The sequence below is a fragment of the Elgaria multicarinata genome, chromosome 5, assembly GCF_023053635.1.
Source record: "Elgaria multicarinata webbii isolate HBS135686 ecotype San Diego chromosome 5, rElgMul1.1.pri, whole genome shotgun sequence".
Lineage (NCBI taxonomy): Eukaryota > Metazoa > Chordata > Lepidosauria > Squamata > Anguidae > Elgaria > Elgaria multicarinata.
This window is the reverse complement of record NC_086175.1, coordinates 124,507,953-124,531,300: the sequence shown is the minus strand read 5'-3', so window position 1 is coordinate 124,531,300 and position 23,348 is coordinate 124,507,953. Positions and strand designations below refer to the sequence as shown.

The window sequence follows — 23,348 nt, the reverse complement described above, 5'->3', positions numbered from 1 at the left end:
TAGGAAGCTGCCTATACCGTAACATACTATTTGATCAGCCTCAAGCCCTCCTGTCATTTTACTCTGGCAGATAGCAACTGTTTCTCCTTTTTAACTAGAGGCTGAACCGTGGGGCCTTCTGCATGCATACAATGGGCCTTCCCCCAAAAAATCTTCTTCTAAAGCGTCTCTGCTCACGTAGCAGGTGATCTCTATTCCCAAACAGTTCTGCTACATCTTCAACACGGACAGCTGAAAACAATACTTTTGATCCGTAAGTGCCATAGTTTAAGCACTCACTCACCCCCCGCTTGCTAGGCTGCTACAAATGAGCCTTGAAGTTCTCATTTTTACAGCATGGGCCAAATTTGAACATATTTCTAGCAAAGTGTACAGCAGCTAGCAGTTTAGGTAGCTACAGAAGCAGCAGCAGTTATTATCAGTTATTATACCATCTATAATTCAATCTTGCCCAGAGCAATTTCTAGATCAGAAGCCCATCATGGCTGCATTCCCTTTAGCAGTTATATTTGTTCATCTCTTCTCGTTTGAGTTCTCATTTAATATCCAGTTTCTCCCCTAACTCTTCCAGATTCATAATCTCCCCTTCTGTTCTGCAGCACTAGATGGCAGAGCTATGGATTGTATGAAATACACAAAGCTACAGCTGGCCTCCATAGAATAAAGTCTAAAGAATCACACCCAATAGACTATGGGAAAGGGTTCTCTCCAAAGCAAAGTGGTAACAGATTTAGTTGGCTAAAAGTGGAGCAAAAGGGAGTTTCACTATGGGTGTAACTAGAAATATGCATAGTATTTCTTAAAAGTGGGCAACAGCTCTTTTTAAAAATGTCCAGTGGGTGTGCTCTCTGCCGCTTTTGCCAGTTTCACAATAATTGCGCAAAACCTACGAGAGTTGTTTAGCTTGGAAAAAAGGAGGCTAAGGGGAGACATGATAGAAGTGTACAAAATTATGCAGGGTATGGAGAATGTGGACGGGGAGACATTTTTCTCCCTCTCTCAAAATACTAGAACCCAATGGGGTCATCCCATGAAGCTGATTGCTGGGAAATCCAGGACAAATAAAAGGAAGGACTTCTTCACACAGCGCATAGTTAAATTATGGAACTCACTACCACAAGATGTAGTGATGGCTGCCAATCTGGATGGCTTTAAAAGTAGGTTGGATAAATTCCTGGAGGCGAAGGCTATCAATGGCTACTAGCCCTGATGGTTGTGTGCTATCTCCAGTATTCGAGGCAATAAGCCTGTGTGCACCAGTTGCTGGGGAACATGGGTGGGAGAATGCTGTTGCACCATGTCCCGTTTATTCATCCCTGGCCGACGGCTGGTTCACCACTGTGTGAACAGAGTGCTGGACTGGATGGACCCTTGGTCTGATCCAGCATGGCACTTATGTTCTTAAATGGAGATTTTTGCCTGGGACAGGCAGAGCACAAGGCAAAAACATTGAACAGAAAGAAATCTTTATTTGGTATGTATAATAAAGACTCCCCCTTCCACACACACACAGTCATACTGTACAAACACAGAAAAACCCTGTACCAACATGCAACATTCTCCCAGCACTGTAGAAATATTAGAAACTCAATGAAACCAATTTTATGTTAACTGTTTATTCCATAAATTTATAAAAGGGTCTGAAGTCATGAGACCTCTAACATTCTTCAGGAACAAAAATTAAAGCAGACATCCATGCAGGGGGAAAAAACATACTAAAAAACAATTTTAAAAACTTCTAGTGTTCCAGACACCTATTTTTTTCAGCCAATTTCCATGTACAATAAAGTTCCTGGTTGCGATACGGAAAAATTCAATTAACTGCTGTTGAATTTTTTAAAAATATCTCATGCTATAATTTAAAGCAAATAATTGCATTATTATACAGAATAAATCTTTTTTTCTTTTCAAGACAAAACTTTGAATAGGGCTGACTGCTGAAGTGGTGACTTTGCTGAGTAACATTTTTAATAACGAGGAAGGCTTGACGCAGTTTGGACCCCAATATGAACCTGTACTTGAACCAGGATGCACAGGCATGTCCATAGCAAGTTGACTGGGGGAGCAATTGATGGTCCTGGGGGACCGTAGGATACTTCGGATTTCTGGATCTGAGGTCAGAGATGGTGCTTCAACCTTAGATCTGGAATTCATCCGCTCTCTACCCCACTCCTCCTCCTCCTCCCAGCTGGAGTAGAAAGAATTGTGCTGGCTGCCTCCCAGAGGTTGGGAATACAACCTCGGAGAGGGGGTGTTCCTGTAGATGGGGAGGGGTGGAGACTGGAGAGGCTGGGATACAAGCTATCCTGAGGCCTCTCCAACTTCCTTCCCTCCTCCTCCGGAACACCCCAGCTAGACAGGCAAAAAAGCTCACCTAATGCAGAGCAGAAGAGGCGGCGAAGACAATGATCCAGCCTCCTCTCCTGGATGCTGGTAGAAGCTTATGAGCATCAAGGGCTGAAGTAATAGGGTTGTGCACTAGAAGTTAATTTGCAATAGAAAGGAAAGGTTATGCAATTGTAAACGTGAAAGCTCTAGTTCAAACTGAAGCCTGTGAACTAGCCAATACACAATCAGAGAACACGGACTATAGCACCAGGTCTCAGAACAAATGGCTACAGTACGCCTGCACAGACCCATTAGGGTCTCAGTCAGTGTCAAAAGCCGAGAGGAACGAAAAAGATATAGCAACCCCATAGTCGTTTCTGCTGTTAAAAAGCAGAGACAACCAAGGGCTTTTGATGGCAATGCTGAATTAGGAGGAAACAGATTCATTCTCTTGTTTGTGCCTAGGGACTGCTGCTACTGCCACTGAAAGGGCATTGAACAAAGCCGTGGATGGTTTACAGGCATAAACTGAACCTAAATTTTGTGACAGCCGAATGTGCCAGTTCTAGGCAGTAAAGCTATATTATTAAAAAGGGACAACCATTTAATACGTTGAGCATATGTTGGCCTCCAATCAGAAAGAAACCCATACAGTCAAGTGAAAGAAGTGACCAATTTCGATCAACCTGGCTTTGTTGTACTTTGTAAAGAAGTAACTATTTACATAGTATAAAGTATTTCCAAACAACGGGATTGGTTTTCAATGAGCAAGTGCTCCTTATGAGTTTTCGAATCTCATAGGAAAATAAACGTTAAGTGACAGCTTCATTTCCAGTCTCTATTTGGGTATAAACTTCAGCATCAACATAGTAATGTTTCACCACTGAAAAAAGCCACGAGATGTTGCGACCCGTTTCAAAAAAAATTGGACCACAAAACCATTGGCTTACATAGCTTCCGTTTTTGAAGAACTCGCTCTTATCAAAGAGAAGTGGGCAGTAGCATATGCCATTAGCCTCTATTAACAAGCATTTTTCTGAATAGGATCGTACCAAGGTTACAGCCTCTCTCAACATGTAGTGTGCAAGTTAAAACAATGTTGTTTTTCTACCAACATTGAACACCACTTTATTCAGGTAATCAAAGCCACGGCCTAATCATATTAGTAGCTCTATGTCTACAGGAACTTCATTTTGTCTTCATGTATTGAACAAAAAGCTCCTTTAGAACACACCATTCTGCAGCAGAACTTATAATTCATGTACAACAGTTTACAGAGTTGTGAATTTTACATTAATATTCTTTATTCCAAAAACTTCAGCTCTCCCTGCCCACCCTAAAAACATGCACTTTGGCAAGGGGTAGTACTGGTAAATGGAAATCTGTGGGTAAAAAAGGAATAACGTGACAGGTTTGCTCAAGGGGACACCAGGTTGCAATGCAGGGCATAGTCCTGGTCCTCCAGAAGAGAAGTCAGTCCTGCTTCACAACAATGAGGGTTAGAAATTTGCTATAAAAAGTCCAGGCAGCCTTGGAAGACTGTGCCAGGTGTCCAGTTAAATGGGTATTGAATCGCAGAAGGTAAACAAACATTTATGGGCAATTTTCACTATGGGCCAGGGAAAACCCAAACATAGAAGAAAATGAAGCGTCTCCTTACAAGATGCTATACAGACAACTAGCTTGCTCACATAGATCAATGCCCACTGCCCTGGTAAATTGTTGCCCAAATCCAATCACTCACACCCAATTATAATTCCCCTTACTGCTTTTAAATGGGGGGCGAGGTAAGTCTTTGGTTAGATGCAAACCTGGATTTACAAAATTTAACAATAAAAGCATCCAAGTAAAAACTTCCTTGCATTGAGTACATACAAGAAGGTAGCTACCTAAGCCTTCGCAAAAGAACTTTGAACAAGGCTTAGTTCCTACTGAAGTAGCAAGGTTGAGTCTTAGGTGAGGTCTCAGATTATCTAATGGTCTGCACTCCCCCCCCCCCCAAAAAAAGGGGGGAGGACGAGGAAGAAAAGAAAATCCTCTTCTCGTAGAAAACTAGATGCCGGAGCAAAGACATAATTAGTTTTCTATGTGGAAGGAGTATTCTATATTGTGGTACACTCAATCATGTGTGACCCCACCTGCAGTGGGAAGTGGTACCACCCAAATACAGGTTTTCATTACGAATAAGAACTAGGTCAAAGTGAAGGTTTTGGGAACCCAAGGCACAGGATGTCAACTATTCTCAAGGCAAAGTAGTCAGCCAAGGACACTTACCTAAATGCCACTTTGTACGATAGCTTACAACTGTGGTTAGTCTGGACTACTGGAAGCCACATGCCTCTCTCATAGCCAGATAAGGCAGACTCCAACATTCACAAAGCTTTAATTCTGCTAATAAGGGCCAGTACAACGAAACAAGGGATCTATTGCAATGTTGAAAAGCCTAGTGTAATACCAGAGCTGGAATGCAAAGTTTTTAAAAGTGACTACATATAAAATCAACTCATATTACAACAGCAAGTCACCACTTCAACATCAACAACTACCCCTTTCAGATTTCAAGCTTGCTCTGCAATGTTTTGCTGCTGTTTCTGTTGTATTTTGGACGATGGGAGTTCCAAGCCTGCCCATAACATGGGATCAGCTTTTCTCATAGTGAGCTCAACCTTTGTAGCAGTCATATTTACATAACTTCTTTTCACATCGATCACCTGCAAGAGAACAGAAACATTTCAGTTGAAGAAGTGAACTGCATGTTTAACAGACGCCAAAAATGGAATTATCCAGCATACAATAATCTAGCTATTGATATGGACAATTTACAAATTGTTCTGGTTATATAGCACCAGAAAGAAGATGTGTATGAGTACAAAGTTTCTTGAATACAGAGAAGACAGAAAGCTCTGCCACAGAGAGACATGGTACAAGACATCCCCATATTGTGAAACTAGCAAAGAGAGACTGAATTGTTCAATGGCTGCATTTACCTAAAACATTTCATTCTAAGCAAGTTACTTATTAACTCCCTCAAACAAATAAAGCATAGAAATTTAGGAAGACTGGGAAATAGAATCAACTTTGAATGCTACTGGTCAACAATCCAGAGATCTGAAAAATATTTTATGCAACCATTGGCTATTCAGATTCATTGCACGTTTGAAGCATTTAGAACATACAAACAGATTGAGATTAATGGAAAAGAAAGACAGAGGTGCCCTCTAGTATCTGGACATGAGTAATGAGTAAGCACAAACAATATCCATATACCACATACTTTAAGCTAGCCTTTAACTATATATATTTTTGTAGCTCTTATTCCCACCCCCTCATATGTTACAAATGTCTGCTAAAGAAAGCCAGAAAAAGACTTAAGCCAGAAAGACTCATTACAAAATTATCTGAAAATTTCCCAAATGAAAAGTATGTGTATACTTACACCCCATAAATTCAGATTCTGATTAAATTCCTTATCGCCTTCAAATACAATATGAATATTTAACTGCAAGAGAAGGAAATAGTTATGCAGTAGTAGCTAAACATGCAGTATTTACTAAGTTTTTTTGTATACCCACATTTATCCAACCTTTCTGGATAAAACCTGTACCATGTTCTTTTTCAGACATATAGACCAGCTCTTAGTTTCAGATGAGAAATATTAATTTTAAACCTTTTTAAGAGGCACGGAAATGTCATGGATTTTGAGGACAACAAACCAAAACAGTAACTCACCAGTGTGCTATTTGCTTCTACGTGGCTGAGTTCAGGAACTGAATTCTTCGCATAGATTGAAATGGTCACTTCACCTCCAGTTTGATGCCAGTCATGTCTGCATGAAATCATTTTTTTCTCCTATAAGTGATAAGGGTTGAACACACGAACGTGGTTTAAATCTATTTATAAATACTTCCACAGCTGGACCTGGGAGCATGCTTTAGTAAAGTTACTGGCTTAGTATCTGCTGTAATTTTATTTTGTAGAAAAAAATAGGTTGGCATGGGGAAAAGGACAGAGTCCAGTAGAAAAATCTCAGAATATCCATAGAGCCAACATTTTTGTAAAATGACAACACACAACTGCTAGTTCTGGTGTGCTCAAGCCACCCACCTTTTTCTTCTAGGTAAGCTTACATTGCATTAAAGTCCTTATTTTAAGGTTCAAGTTGGTTGGAAAATAATGAAGAAAGCAAGTTTCACACAAAAAATCAACCTATACATCACAAGTAAGACAGACAGCTACCAACAATAGAGTTCTAGCTACTTACAGAATCCCTCTTAATCCACACGTGAGTTCCTGTTGTACAACCCTCTTGAGACAAGAAAGTATTGAAGTCTGACGTTTTCCTCTTGCAACAACTCCAGTACTTCATCCTATGTATTAAGAAACCATATGAAGTCACATTAACGACAATCAGAAGTTTCATTAACTGAAGACCTGCCATTTTGAGCAAGCCAATGGAAGCAATGTGCTACCTGCACGATACTGACCCTTCATGGAAGATAGGCACACCTGCATGGTATATACATGTTTCGTCCATGCTGTGTGGTCCTTCAAATACCTGGGGAAAATGTTAACACAAAATTAACCTTTTACCAGCCACTGAGTTAGACTAGGGCACATTCCAGTGTTTCCCAAGGTGGTGTAAGGGAAGTCTTGTAATAACCACTAGATTACTTTGCAATTCTCACCATTAACTGGGATAACAGTTTAGTTAACAGAAGCTCACTGTTTCCTCCCATTGTCTGGCCCAGAGGGAAACAGAGTGTGTGGAGCGGGGAGGAAAAGCTACTGTGTGGATCTTTTACAATATACTAATATTGACCAAGCATGCCACTCAATTCCCACGCAAGTTTCTCTTAAAGGTTTACACGATACATTAGGCAGGAAACTAAAAAGCCAAGTAAGTGGGTAAAAGCCTATTTCACTAGCAATAAAAAAAATACACATAGACAGATACAACAATTATTGGTGTTATGTTGAGCGGCATCTTGTAATATTGGATGCTGCAAAGGGGAAATTAAATGGTTTTGGAAGTGTGACAAATTTACATGTAGATAAAATTGAGATATTTACCTTTGTACAGCCTGCATTTTTACATGTAGTCCCAATCTTTATCTCTTCGCTATCATCCTCTGTAAAATAAGAAGGCTATGCTTTATAACAATCTTAAGATTTCATTCTTTGTGTAAGAAATTTAAAAAAGAACTCCCAGGTGTATGTGGTACCCAGAGGAGGGAAGCAGATGTATTGAATATTTGCTACCCAAGATGTTTTTAATTTCAGTTAGACATATAGCCCAATGTGCATTGCTCAGAACTCCTTGGAAGGGTGCAATACCAATAATGATGGATCACTGGATGTATCTAGCACAGGTATGACACATTCATTTATGTAAATCTTGGAATCCTAGTAAGCTACATACCTTTTTTTATTTCATTCCCTGATGACAGTTTTAGCTTCTCTAACGCTTGCTTCAATGAAGCAGATACTTTCAGCTGCAAGAAATTCATTGGCTCATCTGGGCTAAAGGAAGCACAGGGAAGAAATGCATTAACATGACGAAGGCATTAATTGGTTTTAGTATGCTTATGAACTATTATAGAGCATTTGTCTTCAACTGGTGGATTAGGACTCATAATTAGGCTGCAGCTTGACCTAAGGTGATCTGCATCAGTGACACTACCATAAATATGGTATTAAAAGAAATGGATGAATGGGTCCTATAATTCATGTCTGGGCTCAAGGTGCATCTAGGGTCCATAAAGGTTGAATACTACTATTCTAGAAGAGCCAGAACTTTCCTTTAAACCAACTCACATTATTGGTTCATGAAGCCCTGTATATGCTTCAGGAAGAGGTTCTTCCCCAGAGCTCCCAGAGACTCTTTAACTGGAAATGCCACGGGTAGAACTGGAACTTCACTTATGCAACACATGTACTTTGTCAGTATCTTCTTCCCCTTTTTCTACTTCCCTAGGCAAGTAGCAAAACTAGGCAGTACCTGGTTTTGAGAAGAGAGGGCTCTTTTTGTACATTTTAGCTAGTTCTTCACAACACAGTTCCAGCATTGCATTCTGACCATCATCGGTATGACTTAATGGGATGCAAGTTATCCCCAGCAACAATAAGGGTTCTTTCCTTTCTTAACACCTGATCACAAAACAAAACATCCTCTGAACTACTTCTTAAACCAGGAGTAGAGAACTTCTTGCCCTAAAAACTCCGATCACTCCTAGACCAGAAGGGGCCAGGGATGATGGGAGTTCTAGTCCAAATGATAAGGGAAAAACACTATGTAAAACCAATAGAAAGAGAGGTAGACTCTAGTGTTGAAGAGTAGAAAAGTTTTTTAATCTCTTTACATGAATGTATGTACTGTTTAAAAATATTTTTGTAAAACCTGTTTGAAAAGGGAGCTCCATTTTATTTCTTTGCTTTTTCATGTTATTCTGCCTAATCAGCTCCTGGGGAAGGATTGTCAGATCCGAAACGTCAAGCTCCTTTTTCAACAGTTTTTTACAAAAATATTTTTAAACAGTACAGACATTCGTGTAAAGAGATTAAAAACTTTTCTAGTCTTCAACACTAGAGTCTACCTCTCTTTCTATTGGGAGTTCTAGTCCAACATCATCTGGAGGGTGACAGGTTACCCAGACCTGCAAAACTAGTCAGTCCCAAAGTTAACATGTATAGCATGTTTTAAACAGGTTTGAAAAAAACAATGTCAATTTTAACATTAAGTTTACTGAAGTACTACATTGCTACCTCCAAGAAACTGGGGAGAAAAACACAGGCTATAAAATGTAATTAAAAATAATGCTTTCAACTGGAAATAGATTTGACATGAATGTCCAATCTCGGTACAATACCTTGGCCTCCGAATGGCTTCCACTGGCTTTGGTGCCTGAATTATGTGTTCCTGAAATTTAGGTTTCAGGTCGGCTAACTCCTTTCGCTCAGAGGTAGTTTTAACTTCAGGTTTGACAGGTTCAGGGGGCTTCTCACTACTATGGAAACCCTTGGTGCAACCCTGTTGTAGAAATTACATGTCAGTATATAAGTCAACTATAACCAGCTGTGCATTATTCAGCTCCACCAAAGTAATTTCTTAATCCAGTTCTATTGCCTCATCTGTAATATTTAGCAGTAAATACCATGGCTGGCAGTAAATATTTAAATTGGCTCCTTCCCCATTTGTTTCTCACACACAGAGACCCACATTCTTTAAAACTTTAGCTTGAATGCTTGGTTAAGAAGGTATAACATATATTTAGAATTACTTCACACTGCAACCTTTTGTTGCGGGTTCAACTTATATAAAAAAAATGTCAGAAGCACCAGTGGAGAAGAGACACAGTTTCTTCACTTGAAGGGTCCCAAAACTGAAATGCAACATCGAATTATCCATGGTAAAAAGCTGTACACCCTGTATGAACCAAGCTACATGCAAACACAGATACATAGAGCCTGATGGCACCTTATTCTAGCGGGGCCAAACAGTTTCTGGAGGGGGCAATTTTCAGCAAGAAAAGAAAATTATGACAGATAGTGGGTAGTGACAGATATTCTAAAAATGGATAAACACGAGATTGCATTTTCCTTTTTGGATAAGAAATTGTTGTTACCTAGTTCAGTCTTCTCATGATTTGGCCTTTTAAATCAAGATCTCTCTTGTTTGGTTTATATTTAACCACAATTGGAATTAACTGATTAAGAACATGATGAAATACAGATATGAACATGAAGGAAACACGTCATATAAAAGCTTGTCCATAGGAGATGTGACTGCAGATTCACCCTTAGTTGAACTACATTATACACAAAAATGTGTTTTTGTTCATTGTTTCTGTTCTTAGAATGCTGAGTAGTATGCTGGGATGCAAAGACAGCCAGGGCACCTGTATTTTCAAAAGCTAGTGCAGAGGAAATTTCTTCATGCACAGCTTGTGATGCAGGGGTGATAAAAGCGGCATCTGCTGAAATCTGCTCTTCTACAGAACTAAGGAAAGTACAAGAGCCCTTGTGTTTTTTGCAGCAGATTGTCCTACTGTGAAGTGATTTGCTCAATCATGATTTGACACTGAACAACCACATCCATTCTGTATTTTTTAAAAAAATCCTCACAAAGTAACAAGTACATACCACAATACTTAAAAAATCAGAAAAGTCTGTAGTCCTTCTTTTACAGCATGACCAGCCCTGCAAAATATAAGACATATGATGTAGTACAGATGTGAACATGAAGGAAACACATCATATAAAAGCTTGCCCATTCTTTAGCAACTGCTAATAGGCAGCACATGAGAACTAGCAAAGAGAAGTCAGGGGTAAGATTTTTATCTTAATCAAGTTAATATTTTGGCAAGACACCTGACTTTCTGCATCTTAGTTCCCTCACATACACCTTTCTACTACTGCTTATATTTATAACAACTCTGGCTGGTTTAAGGATTGAAAGCATGTAGTAATGTTTAACATCAGGTCAAACACACCTAGAAAATACTCCCCTCAATGGGGGATAGCAAACTATATAGAGGACTAGAAATAGGGATGTGCTTCGCAGGAGCGGAGCGGGGGGCTTCGCCTACCCTTAAGGCGAAGGCGAAGAGGATTGGGGGACCCGCGGAGCGTTGCGGAGCGGCCTAGTCTTCCTGTTTGAGTCCTCGGGCTCAGTTGAAGCAGCCACAGGACCGCGAACGGACGCAGGTAAGGGAGAGGAGGGAGGGGGGCCTTACCTGGCCCTGCCATCGCCCGTGTGGCGACGGCGGCAGAGCCAAGTAAGGGACCAAGGGGGAGGGGGTCTTACTTGTCCCTCCGCGGTCCCGCAGCTGCTTCAATTGAGCCCGAGGATTCAACCAGGAAGTGTAAGCCGCAATCGGGGCCTAGGCTCCGATTCCAGGCTCTAGTGAAGCTGGGATGGGACGCGACGGACACAGGTAAGGGGGAGGAGGGCCCTTACCTGACGCCACTCCACTGCGGAGCTCTGATTCGGAGCTGGAGCTCCGCAGCGGAGCGGAGTGGCCCCCAGGCGGATCGAGGTGGGGTGGAGCGGGCCTGATCCGCAATTTGCGGATCGGCCGCGAAGAGGATCGGGGGGTCCGTGCACACTCCTAACTAGAAATACAAAATAGTTTTAACAGTTGGTGCAACACTACAGAACCTCCATCTTCCAAAACCTTGAGAAAATGAATTATACATAGATATATTCACTGTGCCTCAGTTCAGACAACACTTTTCTCAACGGTGGTTTTAGAACTCCAGGGTGGAGTTCTTACACCACCCTTGAGAAATGTGTTGTCTGGCAGGAAAACTCCACCCCATGGTCATTTTATGGAAAACACTCCACGCTGAATATCTACGCTGTGAACAGGGAAGTTCCCGCACAACCATTGTGTTGTGCGGAGGGCTCTGTGGAGTTTTCCATTGCGTTGAGTTGACTTTTCCTACTGGCTGCAGAGTTCCCTAGCAAGTGCGGCTAAAAGAGTGACTGCCATCTAGGAGAGTCAACAGGATTGCTTTTTTCGCAGCAATGGCTGACGGGAAACCATCGGGAGGACCGGGGGAGGAGAAAGGGCGGCGGAGCTGTCAATCAAACGTTGCAAAGGATTTTACTTAACTTACTTAACAGTAGCCCACAGTCACATGATGGTGGTGCTAGAACATGTTGCATGGGGAGTACCTCCTAAAAACTCAACCAATGAGTAGAGTTTTCACACTGTGTTGACTAACGTGTTGTCTGAACCTGTGACTATCCATTGTATATTTTAAAAAAGGCCATAGAGTTTTACTAAACATTCAAACTCTGGTATCCAGCAGCACTCTAGAACAAATTTCACTAACATACTATGAGATTAAATGTAACATCAGGCTTAATAGTGGTCTGGTAAGTGTTGAGATCATTACTGCTTGCAGCAGCCAACCTTTTTGCAATGATTTAACACGTGCTGTTGTAAACTGTGCTCAGGGTTATTTTTTTTTTCTGATCTTCCAATACAAAGATCATGAGGAGACTTGAAATACTGTCATGAGCATGATTTAACAGAAACATTTTTTTAAAAAAAGACTCTGAAGTAATTATGCTTGCAAACCTACTTTAAGAGCATCATGAAAGACCGGCACTCCTGGGTGATATGTGCAAGATTCTAAAAATAAGAGAAAATAGAGGGATTAGCTGAGGACAGCAGTGAATAACATCCCGAAATGATGGGCTATATTTAGTTTAGCAAGTTAGTCAATCTTAGTTGATTGCAGTCAAATATTTTCGTATATTTCACAAGGTCAATACCATATTGCAGCACATAAAAACCTCTCTAAATAGAAACTGTAAAGGAAGTCCGAGTTAATCAGTCCTTCCCCAGGGTATTTTCCCCAATTGCTCCCGCCCAAAGAACCAGTACTTCCTTGGAATAAAAACACACCAACACCCGAAGTAACCAAGATAAAAAGTTTATTGTAAAAAGACAGCTACTGAATAGGCACTTGGTCGGTAGCAGCTATAGACAAGTACATAAAACAGAACATAAGAGGGAATAGGGGTAGGGAATGGATAATACAGATACAAGTCAGGCAGAACCACCCATAAATCCATTCATACAAGAACAGACAGTCTGTCCACTAAATTTCCCTTCCCTGGTCAAACCGACCAACTTGCCTTTAGAGAAACCAGCTCGCAGCCAAAGTATGGCTTCCTAACGCTCTCCCAGTTCCCTAACCGGGCAACCGTAGACATCCATAGCCTCGGGGCTAAAGACGAACCCCCAGCTTAATCCCATCAGCTTTTATCTGTTTGTCTCTTAATGAGGGAGTCGGTTCTTTCTTCTCACACAAAGCCCAATTAGCCCAGGCAGGAGATAACCTCCAGGTGTGAAGCCTCAGCCTGACCTCGGTAAGTTTAACTCCCACTTTCCCACATACCAAAAGCTGGGTCCTGGCACCGATTTGCACCATAAACAAGCTGGCCAGATTCCTCCCATAAACATATCAAGTTAATCTTTCCTCTATCTATCACCACTATGGTTTACTGCCTAACAGGAAAACAAGGTTTATTACCTGCAAGAAAACACAAATTACTTCGGGAACAACTATATTCTAGGACCTAATACATTTTATAACTTTCCCAGTCCTTCACAGAAATGAAATACTTCAGGAAGCATACACAATAAAAAAAAACAACACCCTTTTAAAGTGACTGTGTGGGCACTGTAATGCTTTCTTGGCTGCTTGTTGATCTGTAATCTCCCAAAAGATTATCATCCTCTTGGCTGATGACATGTTCAATGTGAATTCTGTCCCAACTACACCTAACTACTTCTTGTAGCTTTCCCTGATTCACAAGTTATTCCAATGTGAACACAGTGCAAGAAAGAGTTCAAGGCTGGGATCAAAAAGAAAAAGAAAAAAGAAAAGAAAAAGAAAGCAACTAACTTTGCATACTTAAGGGGGCTTTGGATTTATGTTTCTTTAACAGCACCACTCATGCTCCCTGGTAAATCCTATTTGAATTATAAGGGGATTTCAAAAACCATTAGCTATGTGGCATGGGTGCTTGAAAAAAGCACCCATGTCAGGAGTAAAAAAAGGCATGATCCAACCAGGCATATTTGACATGCCTAAGGTATGGATCTTTGGATCCGAACCTGTTTCCAGGTACCACCTCTTGGGGGTGTTAACAACTTCCACAGCGCTAAACAGCTCTTTTCCAAGATAAATAACCTAGTAAAAATAGCTCAAAGAGATAAATACTGAAATTGGCAATGCATATATCAGGTTTCACCATTCAACACCAGAAACCTTGCCTGAGATGTGCAGGCAAGGCTCACTTCCACTCCACTCTCTGTTGGTCACTACTTCAGATGAATGATCAGCTCAGGTGATGCACTGCGGATACTTGTTTCTCAACAGGTAACATGAGACTGCATGAGCTTCACATGAGCGAGCTCATTAGCTCAGCTTGAACAACAAAACACTTTAAACAATAAGCTTCCATTCTAACAATGCATCGAACATATCCAGACGTTCCCCGCCAAGATTTAGGTAACCACTGAAGTTACACTAGAGGAGATTTTCAATTTTATGTTTCTCTTCCTAACATTCCAGGTCAAACAGAAGGACTGAACAACACCTTTAAACCAGGTACAGTGCCTGCATTCCCACTCACCTCAGCTTAATGCTGGTTCAGAGGATATCCACTTGTTTTAGCATAGACCCGAGTAAATAAGCCCACAAACGTTACTTAGCCTGCAAGCATTTTTATTAGCCTGCTAAGAGGCTAGTAGACTGCAATGCCATGCTGGCTGGGGGGTAGGGGAAGCCCTTCCTCTGCAGCCGGCAAGGAAATACAAACTATTAGCGTCTTAGCAGGCTAGGAAAAGAAAAAAGCTCATATAACAGGATAGCAGAGGAGCAGCAGATCATTCTGCCCTTCTTGGTATGGAGAATGTGGATAGCGAGACATTTATCTCCCTCTCTCTAAATACTAGAACCAGGGGACATCCCATGTAGCTGATTGGTGCGAGATCCAGGACAAATAAAAAGAAGGACTTCTTCACACAGCGCATAGTTAAATTATGGAACTCACTATCACAAGATGTAGTGATGGCCACCAATTTGGATGGCTTTAAAAGGGGCTTAGTTACATTCCTAGAGGCGAAGGCTATCAATGGCTATTAGCCCTGATGGTTGTGTGCTATCTCCAGTATTCAAAGCAGTAAGCCTGTGTGCACCAGTTGCTGGGGAACATGGGTGGGAGAATGCTGTTGCACCATGTCCTGCTTGTTCATCCCTGGCCAATGGCTGGTTGGCCACTGTGTGAACAGAGTGCTGGACTAGATAGACCCTTGGTCTGATCCAGCATCAGGGCATTTCTTATGTTCTTATGTTCTTATGTGCTTGCCATGGAGGAAGGGGTTTCTCCCCAGCCAGCATGAAAAACAAATGGCATAGCAGAGGTGGTACTGAGAAATCATCCCTCTTCCACCAGCCCACTCAATCACCTGCATGGAATTCCAACCACTCATCTGCATTATTTATTTATTTATTTATCAATATTTATAAATAAATAAAAAGGCATTCCATAATTGTGGGGATGGGTTGGGGGGAAGACTTTATTTTATAGCCACCTGTCATATCTCAGTATAGGGGGGCACTTGGGAGTGTGGAATTCCCAGTCACCTATGGCTACCACATGAGTCATTCAAATGCATGGCTGTCTTAGCAGCAAGAACAGATGAGAGCCAGTGTGGTATAGTGGCTAAAGTGTTGGACTGGGAGTCGGGAGAACCAGATTCTAGTCCCCGCTTGGCCATGGAAACCCACTGGGTGACTCTGGGCCAGTCACAGACTCTTAGCCCAACCTACCACACAGGGTGGTGCTTGTGATGATAAAATGGAGACGAGGAGGATTATGTATGCCAACTTGGGTTCCTTTGGAGGAAAAAAGGCAGGATATAAATGCAATAAATAAAAATAAATGAGTTACTAAATGGTAAGTGAACTAGTGAAAAACTAAATAAGCATAATTTGTTTTCAGGAGGCACTAAAATGCTTCTCTATTCGATTTTTGTCTCAAGTGAGAGGAATGCTGTCATCAACTTGCTTAAACATGCACAGTTCTGTTATACATAGTGCAAACTTAATTGCGTCAGAGTTCAATATGTCTTCATTTCTCACCTTATTAAGCACTATGTCCAGTTTAATTATAACTTCAAAGCATTACATGTGATATAAAACAAATTAAGCAGGGTTCTGAAGATAATACTGAATACACTGACATTACTAGTCCTGAATTAGCCTATGTGAAAATTATGTTATCTATAATTCCGCATCTGTTAGGAACATCTGAATTACTACTGGCACATCTACCCAAGAGGAAAAACAACCCATCAACAAATAGCAGGTGCCATACTTGTAATTATTGAAAAGTGCTGAGCATCACAGAAACGACATGTTGATATTTCTTCATAGTTGGACTGCGGTGATTAGTAAATTAAAAGTCTTTGATCTATTTAAGAAGTGCCTGGGATTAACTGGAGAATTAAAAAAAAGTAATGCAACTTACAAAACCTACATATGACAAGCATCTTAGGAGAGGCACTCCCCTTCCGACTTATATAGGAGGAAATTATTTTTCTAAGATGGTGCCTTTGTAACACATGCATATTATCTAAAAACAACAACCAAGACAAGTACAGTATGTTTTCCTTCAGAAATATATATGTTCCTAGGCAAGTTTATGCAAATTTAAGCTATTCACAGGCTGCTAATCATACAATCGATTTACAGCCCTATTTCACAGAAGTGAACAGCTCCCAAACATGCACTAATACACAAAGCCTCAAGTATGCCTAGATCTGAAGACACAGTATACATCTATACAAGGTTATGTTATTGTCCTATAAACAACTTGGGACCAGAATACCTAGCAGACTGCTTTCCCAGACAACATTTATGATCTTCAGAGGAGGTCTTGCTAGTCATTCTGAAGCAAACAGAATGTCGCCATGAAGAACCTCAACAGCTGGCCTTCCATATAGCGGCACCCAGCATCTGGAAAACCCTCCCTCGTGCGGTTCAGGAGATGGAATACGTAACATCCTTTAAACGCCTCCTAAAAACATATCTTTTCACATTGGCTTTCCATGTTCTGTAACTTATTTTGATTTTATATGTTATTTTTAACGTTTAAAGCTTATTATGTTCTTCTTCTTATTATTATTATTTATTTATATAGCACCATCGATGTACATGGTGCTGTACAGACCACACAGTAAATAGCAAGACCCTGCCGAATATATTTAATGGTTTCAATTGTGAACTGCCCAGAGAGCCTTGGCTACTGGGCAGTACAAAAATGTAATAAAATAAAATAAAATAATCTATGCAAATGCATTTGTTGGAACAACAAGAAGAAGATTCAAGTTTGTGTGTCTCAATCCGTATCAGGAGTGGGGAACAAATGACTGCCATCCTCTTTCTGCCTTGACATTAACTATGGTCACAATATAGGACACACATATACTACTCAACTCTGCCTGAAGGTCTTCTGCGCTTTTCAATGGCCTCATTCATTCTCCCTAGTTGCCTCATGTGGCTGGAACTCTCTCTGCTTCAAATCCATCTCTTCCATAATGTCATTAGTTTAAGTTCTTAGGCCACATCCCCAACTAAAACAAACCACAAGTATATTTAACTGCATTTTCTCAGTCTCATCCTGTTACCTTTATTCTCATATCCTTCCTCCACTCTAATTTATTGCCTCTCTCACCCTCCATTATTATCCCTTTTCTAGTGTAAATTTAGAGTAAATTTGTCAAGGCAAAAGCATGTCTTTCAGTTATTACAATAATGCTATATTATAATACCATTAATGACATGTAAGATCACTGAAGGCTTCATTGGTAAATTATAGTTGTTATATCAAAACATCAGTGGAATGAAAATTCTGCATTCTGCCTAACTGTATCACATATGCTGATCAGGCTCATCTCCTAAGATAACTTAAACAACTCTCAATGCCATTATTAGCTTGTGGCAGCAAAACAAAATGTTCCCAAAACAAGCCTGAAAGATTATCTGTGCTACAAAGGGATTAAAAAGGAATCAGGCTCTTCTCCATGATTATTGACTGGAACATGAAGCCCACAGAAATCATTCTGCCTCCTCAGGAATATCTGGACCATGTTGCAGGTAAGAATCTTAGGCACTCTCTATCATACTTCAGCATGAATAAGATAGGAGAGAGACGTGGTACTCTAGCTTCATGATTCATAGCAAGCTAGCAGGACAGACACCAAACCAAAGCAGCATAGGATATATATACAGCAGGATAAATATCACAACCTGATCTATGCAGCTCAAGCTCTGATATCTATCAGATGTCTCCTCAAAGCTTCCTCCAATGTAGGCCAAAGAGATGGGTTCAGGTTGAGAAAAAAGTACCTAATTGCGGGGTAGGGGTGGAGGAGGGAGAGTAAGGAAAGAGGTAGAAAGGTAGAGTTGGGATTTTATGGTGCAGGACATACAGGCCATATTGCACCAAATACTACATAACAAATGGTTCAAGAAGCCACCTTCAAGTTTTTATTCAGGTCATGTGTTAAAACCTTCTTCTTGAAGAAACCAGACCTCATTAGTTCCGAAGAGCTTGGGAGAAGAGGGAAAGAGGTGGGTTTTGGAGGAAGTGGTTTCTCCCTCATCCTAAGGAGAGCTACAATACTGGGAGTGGGTACAAAGGGATGGAAGCAGCCCACCCCTACCACCTCCACAAATGGATGAATGGGCAGAGAAGGTGAGTAAGCTCATAGTAATAGCAACCTAATACAAAGTTAGAATTAAACTGCTACCTTCTCCAAATCAATGGGACTTGTAAGCCTATGCGGCAGGGTCTTGCTATTTACTGTTTTACTCTGTACAGCACCATGTACATTGATGGTGCTATATAAATAATAAATAATAATAATAATGATTCCAATACAACTCAAATTCAATTAATTTACAGTGCATCTACACATGTCCACTCAGAAGTAAGCCTATTTAGTTCAATGGGATTTACTCCCACATAAGTGTGCATAGGATTGGACCCTTAGTCTTGATCCAACTGAATGCAACAATGGAAGTCAACTTTTGAATCTGAAATGTCTTAAGATTTAGAATTTCTTTAAACAGTTCTTTTTAAAATAAAAATAATATTTAAATAAACATGCATGAAATATATAAATAGTGGTGTGTTTTTCTCCATCTCAAGCCGTAGCATACCTTTCCTCTCCCCACCCCACCCCACCCACAAATGTACCTCTACATTACATTTTTTAATGTATCTTCCCATTTTGATACTTATGCTGTAATCCAATGCCTACTAATCTTGGAGCAAGTCTCATTGAAATCTGAGTACGCCTACATAGGATTGCTCTCTTAGGCTGTAAGCCCCATTAAACTCAGTGGGACTTACTTCTGAAAAGACCTAAACAGAATTACACTGTTACTCTTTTGTTAAAAATAATATTGAATAATCACCCACCCATTTATTCACTGGAGCAAGCTGTTCCCAAACCTTCACACCATTTCCAGGCTTGCAGCTCTCCTAAGAGTGAGGGGGAGGAACCAGAACTCCTCTCTATTCTTTGTTCCATATATAATATATATGAATATCAATGACAGAGGATAAAGACCCACTTTCATTTATGTATTTTGTCTTTGTAATTTACCCCCACACTCCAGGGATGTACTAAAGTAAAGGTTTTTTTCCATTTGGAAAAACTATGGGAGCTTACCTGACTCTTCCATGGGAAATTTATGGAAGCTGTGAATGACTCACACACATTTGTTACATATTTATAACCGCCTTCACTTATGTAGAGCATACGAGAGATAGTCAGACACAGAAACACACACGTACTACAAGCAGCTGTATCGATCCATTAGGAAGTAAACCAGTAGTGGGGCAATGTCTTATTTTATCCCAGTATTCCATTTTTATTCCACCCTTCCTCCAAGGAGCTCAGATTCCCAGTTCTCCCCTCTCCCCATTTTATCCCCACAATAATGTTGTGAGATAGGTGAAGTTGAGAGGGAGGGAGAGAGACAGCAGACAGGGAAAGAGAGACATCTTTGTGTCTGGGAAGAGATTTGAACCTGGATCTCACCTACTCTAATGAGACACTAACCACTACACCATACTGCCTGCATTTGATAACAAAGGTTATCGGTGGACCTGGAGCCCTCCAAATGTTTTGGTCTACAACCTCCCATCTTCGCTGACGGTTGCCCAGGCTGGCTGGGGCTGATAGGAACTTAGTCCTGAACATCTGGAGGGCACCAGGCTGGGGGGGAGGGGGAGGCTGCTCTAGCCACTGCACCACACTGCCAGCATTTGATCATAAAGGTTATTTTCCCTCCTGCAGCCTTTCCCAACCTGATGCCCTCCAGATGTTTTGGACTACAACTCCCAGCATTCCTGAAAGTTGCCCATGCTGCATGGGGCTAATGGGGGCTGTAGTTCAAGGTATCTGAAGGGCACAAGGATGGGGAAAGGGCTGCTCTACTGATGCCATCCCTCAATCAACCCTACAGCTCCCATCAGCTGGAGCTCATGGGAGCTGCAGTCCAAGGCACCGAGGCTGGGGGAGGAGCTGCCCTACTATGATGCAGTCCTTCAAAGTCACTCGCCAGTTACCCTTAGAACTTCTGTCAGCAGGGGCTGATGGGAGCAGTAGTAAGGTGACCATATGAAAAGGAGGACAGGGCATCTGTATCTTTAACAGATGTATTGAAAAGGGAATTTCAGCAGGTGTCATTTGTATATATGGAGAACCGGGTGAAATTCCCTCTTCATCACCACAGTTAAAGCTGCAGGTGCCCTGCCCTCTTTTAAATCTGGTCACTCTAGTATAGCTCCTGCTACTGCTACCTATTGAATACACAAGGTCTCCCCCCCCCCCCAGTAATCATAACACAGCTCAAGATGTAGTCCAAGGCACCTGGAGGGCTCCAGGCTGGGGGAGGACCTGCCCTACAGCTACCCAGTCTATACAGCCCCCCCCATCATCCGTACAATCACCCCTACAGCTCCCATCAGCTGGGGCTGATGTGACATGTAGTCCAAGGCACCTGGAGGGCTCCAGGCTGGGGGGGAGCTGCCCTACTGCTCCCCAGTCTATACAGCCCCCCCATCATCCGTACAATCACCCCTACAGCTCCCATCAGCTGGGGCTGATGTGAGATGTAGTCCAAGGCACCTGGAGGGCTCCAGGCTGGGGGGGAGCTGCCCTACTGCTCCCCAGTCTATACAGCCCCCCCATCATCCGTACAATCACCCCTACAGCTCCCATCAGCTGGGGCTGATGTGACATGTAGTCCAAGGCACCTGGAGGGCTCCAGGCTGGGGGGGAGCTGCCCTACTGCTCCCCAGTCTATACAGCCCCCCCATCATCCGTACAATCACCCCTACAGCTCCCATCAGCTGGGGCTGATGTGAGATGTAGTCCAAGGCACCTGGAGGGCTCCAGGCTGGGGGGGAGCTGCCCTACTGCTCCCCAGTCTATACAGCCCCCCCCCATCATCCGTACAATCACCCCTACAGCTCCCATCAGCTGGGGCTGATGTGAGATGTAGTCCAAGGCACCTGGAGGGCTCCAGGCTGGGGGAGGAGCTGTCCTACTGCTCCCCAGTCTATACAGCCCCCCAATCACCCCTACAGCTCCCATCAGCTGTGGCTGATGGGAGATGTAGTCGAAGGCACCTGGAAGGCTCCAGGCTGGGGGAGGAGCTGCCCTACAGCTGAGCGAAGGCACCTACCTCTCCCTGAGGCCAGGCGGCTCCCCTTGGCCTCACAGTGGCCCCCTCGGCCTCTCTCCCTCCCCGCCTCACCTTCCGTGTTGTTCTCGGGATCGAAGCGCTGCCCGCAGCCCCGGTTGTAGCAGAGCTGAGCCATGAGGGCAGAGAGGAAGCGGAGAAGCCCGAACCGGCGCGGAAACGAACCGGCGACGGAGCCGCGTCTCCACACTGACAGGAAAAGCCTTCGCTCGCTTTCCGGAAAAAGCCGAAGCTTCGGGAACCTTCACGAAGCTTCCCGGGGAGGAAGTGAACGGAGTCCTTTAGGGCGCAGGCGCGAGGGCGGTGGGTCAGGACGAAGGCGGGGAAGCGGCACGCAGGCGCATGACGGAGCAGCGAAAGGGAAAGTGCGGCAGTGCGACTCCTGGCGGCGCGAGGGGGAAAGGAATGGGACGTAGCCGAGTCGGTCTGCGGCGTGAGTCCTGCGTAGACACATTCCCCATTGAGCACAGTGGGAATTACTTCTGAGTAAAAGATGCATGAATGTGAATTTGTTGTTTATTCGTTCAGTCGCTTCCGACTCTTCGTGACTTCATGGACCAGCCCACGCCAGAGCTTTCTGTCGGATGTCGCCACCCCTAGCTCCCCCAAGGTCAAGTCTGTCACCTCCAGAATATCATCCCTCCATCTTGCCCTTGGTCGGCCCCTCTTCCTTTTGCCTTCCGCTTTCCCTAGCATCAGCCTCTTCTCCAAGGTATCCTGTCTTCTCATTATGTGGCCAAAGTACTTCAGTTTTGCCTTTAATACCATTCCCTCAAGTGAGCAGTCTGGCTTTATTTCCTGGAGTATGGACTGGTTTGATCTTCTTGCAGTCCAAGGCACTCTCAGCATTTTCCTCCAACATTACAGTTCAAAAGCATCTATCTTCCTTCGCTCAGCTTTTCTTATGGTCCAGCTCTCGCAGCCATAGGTTACTACGGGGAATACTCAGCCCATGCATGTATTTGTTTAGGTCCGCCTCCACTGCTGCGGTTGGACTGCAATTCCCATCATTCCCCGTCACTGGCTATGCGGGCTGGGGCTGATGTAGGGTGACCATATGAAAAGGAGGACGGGTCCTGTATCTTTAACAGCTGCATAGAAAAGGGAATTTCAGCTGGCGTCATTTGTATATATGGAGAACCTGGTGAAATTCTGTCTTCATCACCACAGTTAAAGCTGCAGGAACTATACTAGAGTGACCAGATTTAAAAGAGGGCAGGGCACCTGCAGCTTTAACTGGTGTGATGAAGAGGAAATTTCACCAGGTTCTCCATATATACAAATGACACCTGCAGAAATTCCCTTTTCAATGCAACTGTTAAAGCTACAGGAGCCCTGTCCTCCTTTTCATATGGTCACCCTAGCTGATGGGAACTGCAGTCCAACAAAATCTGGAGAGCCACATGTTCCCCATGCTGATGTGACGAGTACAGTGCAAGCTTTTGCATGTCTGCTCAAAAGCGCTGCTAAAGTTAGCCAGGAGGTAGTGTCTGCACCCATGGAGCTTCATGTCTGATGGGGATTTGAATTATCTCAGTTGTAGTTGAATTTTTTTTCCCTAGGAGCCCCCAACCTCTTTGGATCATGGCCCCATTTGGGTATTTCAGGAACTGTGGTGGGCACCACCACAAAATGGCTCCCATGGAGGATGTGGCTAGTCACATAATGCAGGGTGACCATTTGGAAAGGAGGACAGGGCTCCTGTGTCTTTGACA

The 23,348-nt window shown here is 42.7% G+C and overlaps 1 protein-coding gene across 1 annotated transcript; it reads right to left on the bottom strand.

Moving 5' to 3' along the window:
- Window positions 1-1,600: 1,600 nt before the first annotated feature.
- CHORDC1 (cysteine and histidine rich domain containing 1) lies at window positions 1,601-21,836 on the bottom strand. Its single transcript, XM_063127176.1, has 11 exons — window positions 21,688-21,836; window positions 12,418-12,467; window positions 10,468-10,524; window positions 9,195-9,355; window positions 7,748-7,848; window positions 7,399-7,457; window positions 6,813-6,883; window positions 6,590-6,695; window positions 6,058-6,177; window positions 5,765-5,827; window positions 1,601-5,039 (listed from the first exon to the last, which is right to left on the bottom strand). Exons 1-11 carry the CDS (start codon window positions 21,749-21,751, stop codon window positions 4,887-4,889), a joined length of 1,005 nt encoding a protein of 334 aa, XP_062983246.1. The 5' UTR covers window positions 21,752-21,836; the 3' UTR covers window positions 1,601-4,886.
- Between the last annotated feature and the right edge of the window lie 1,512 nt (window positions 21,837-23,348).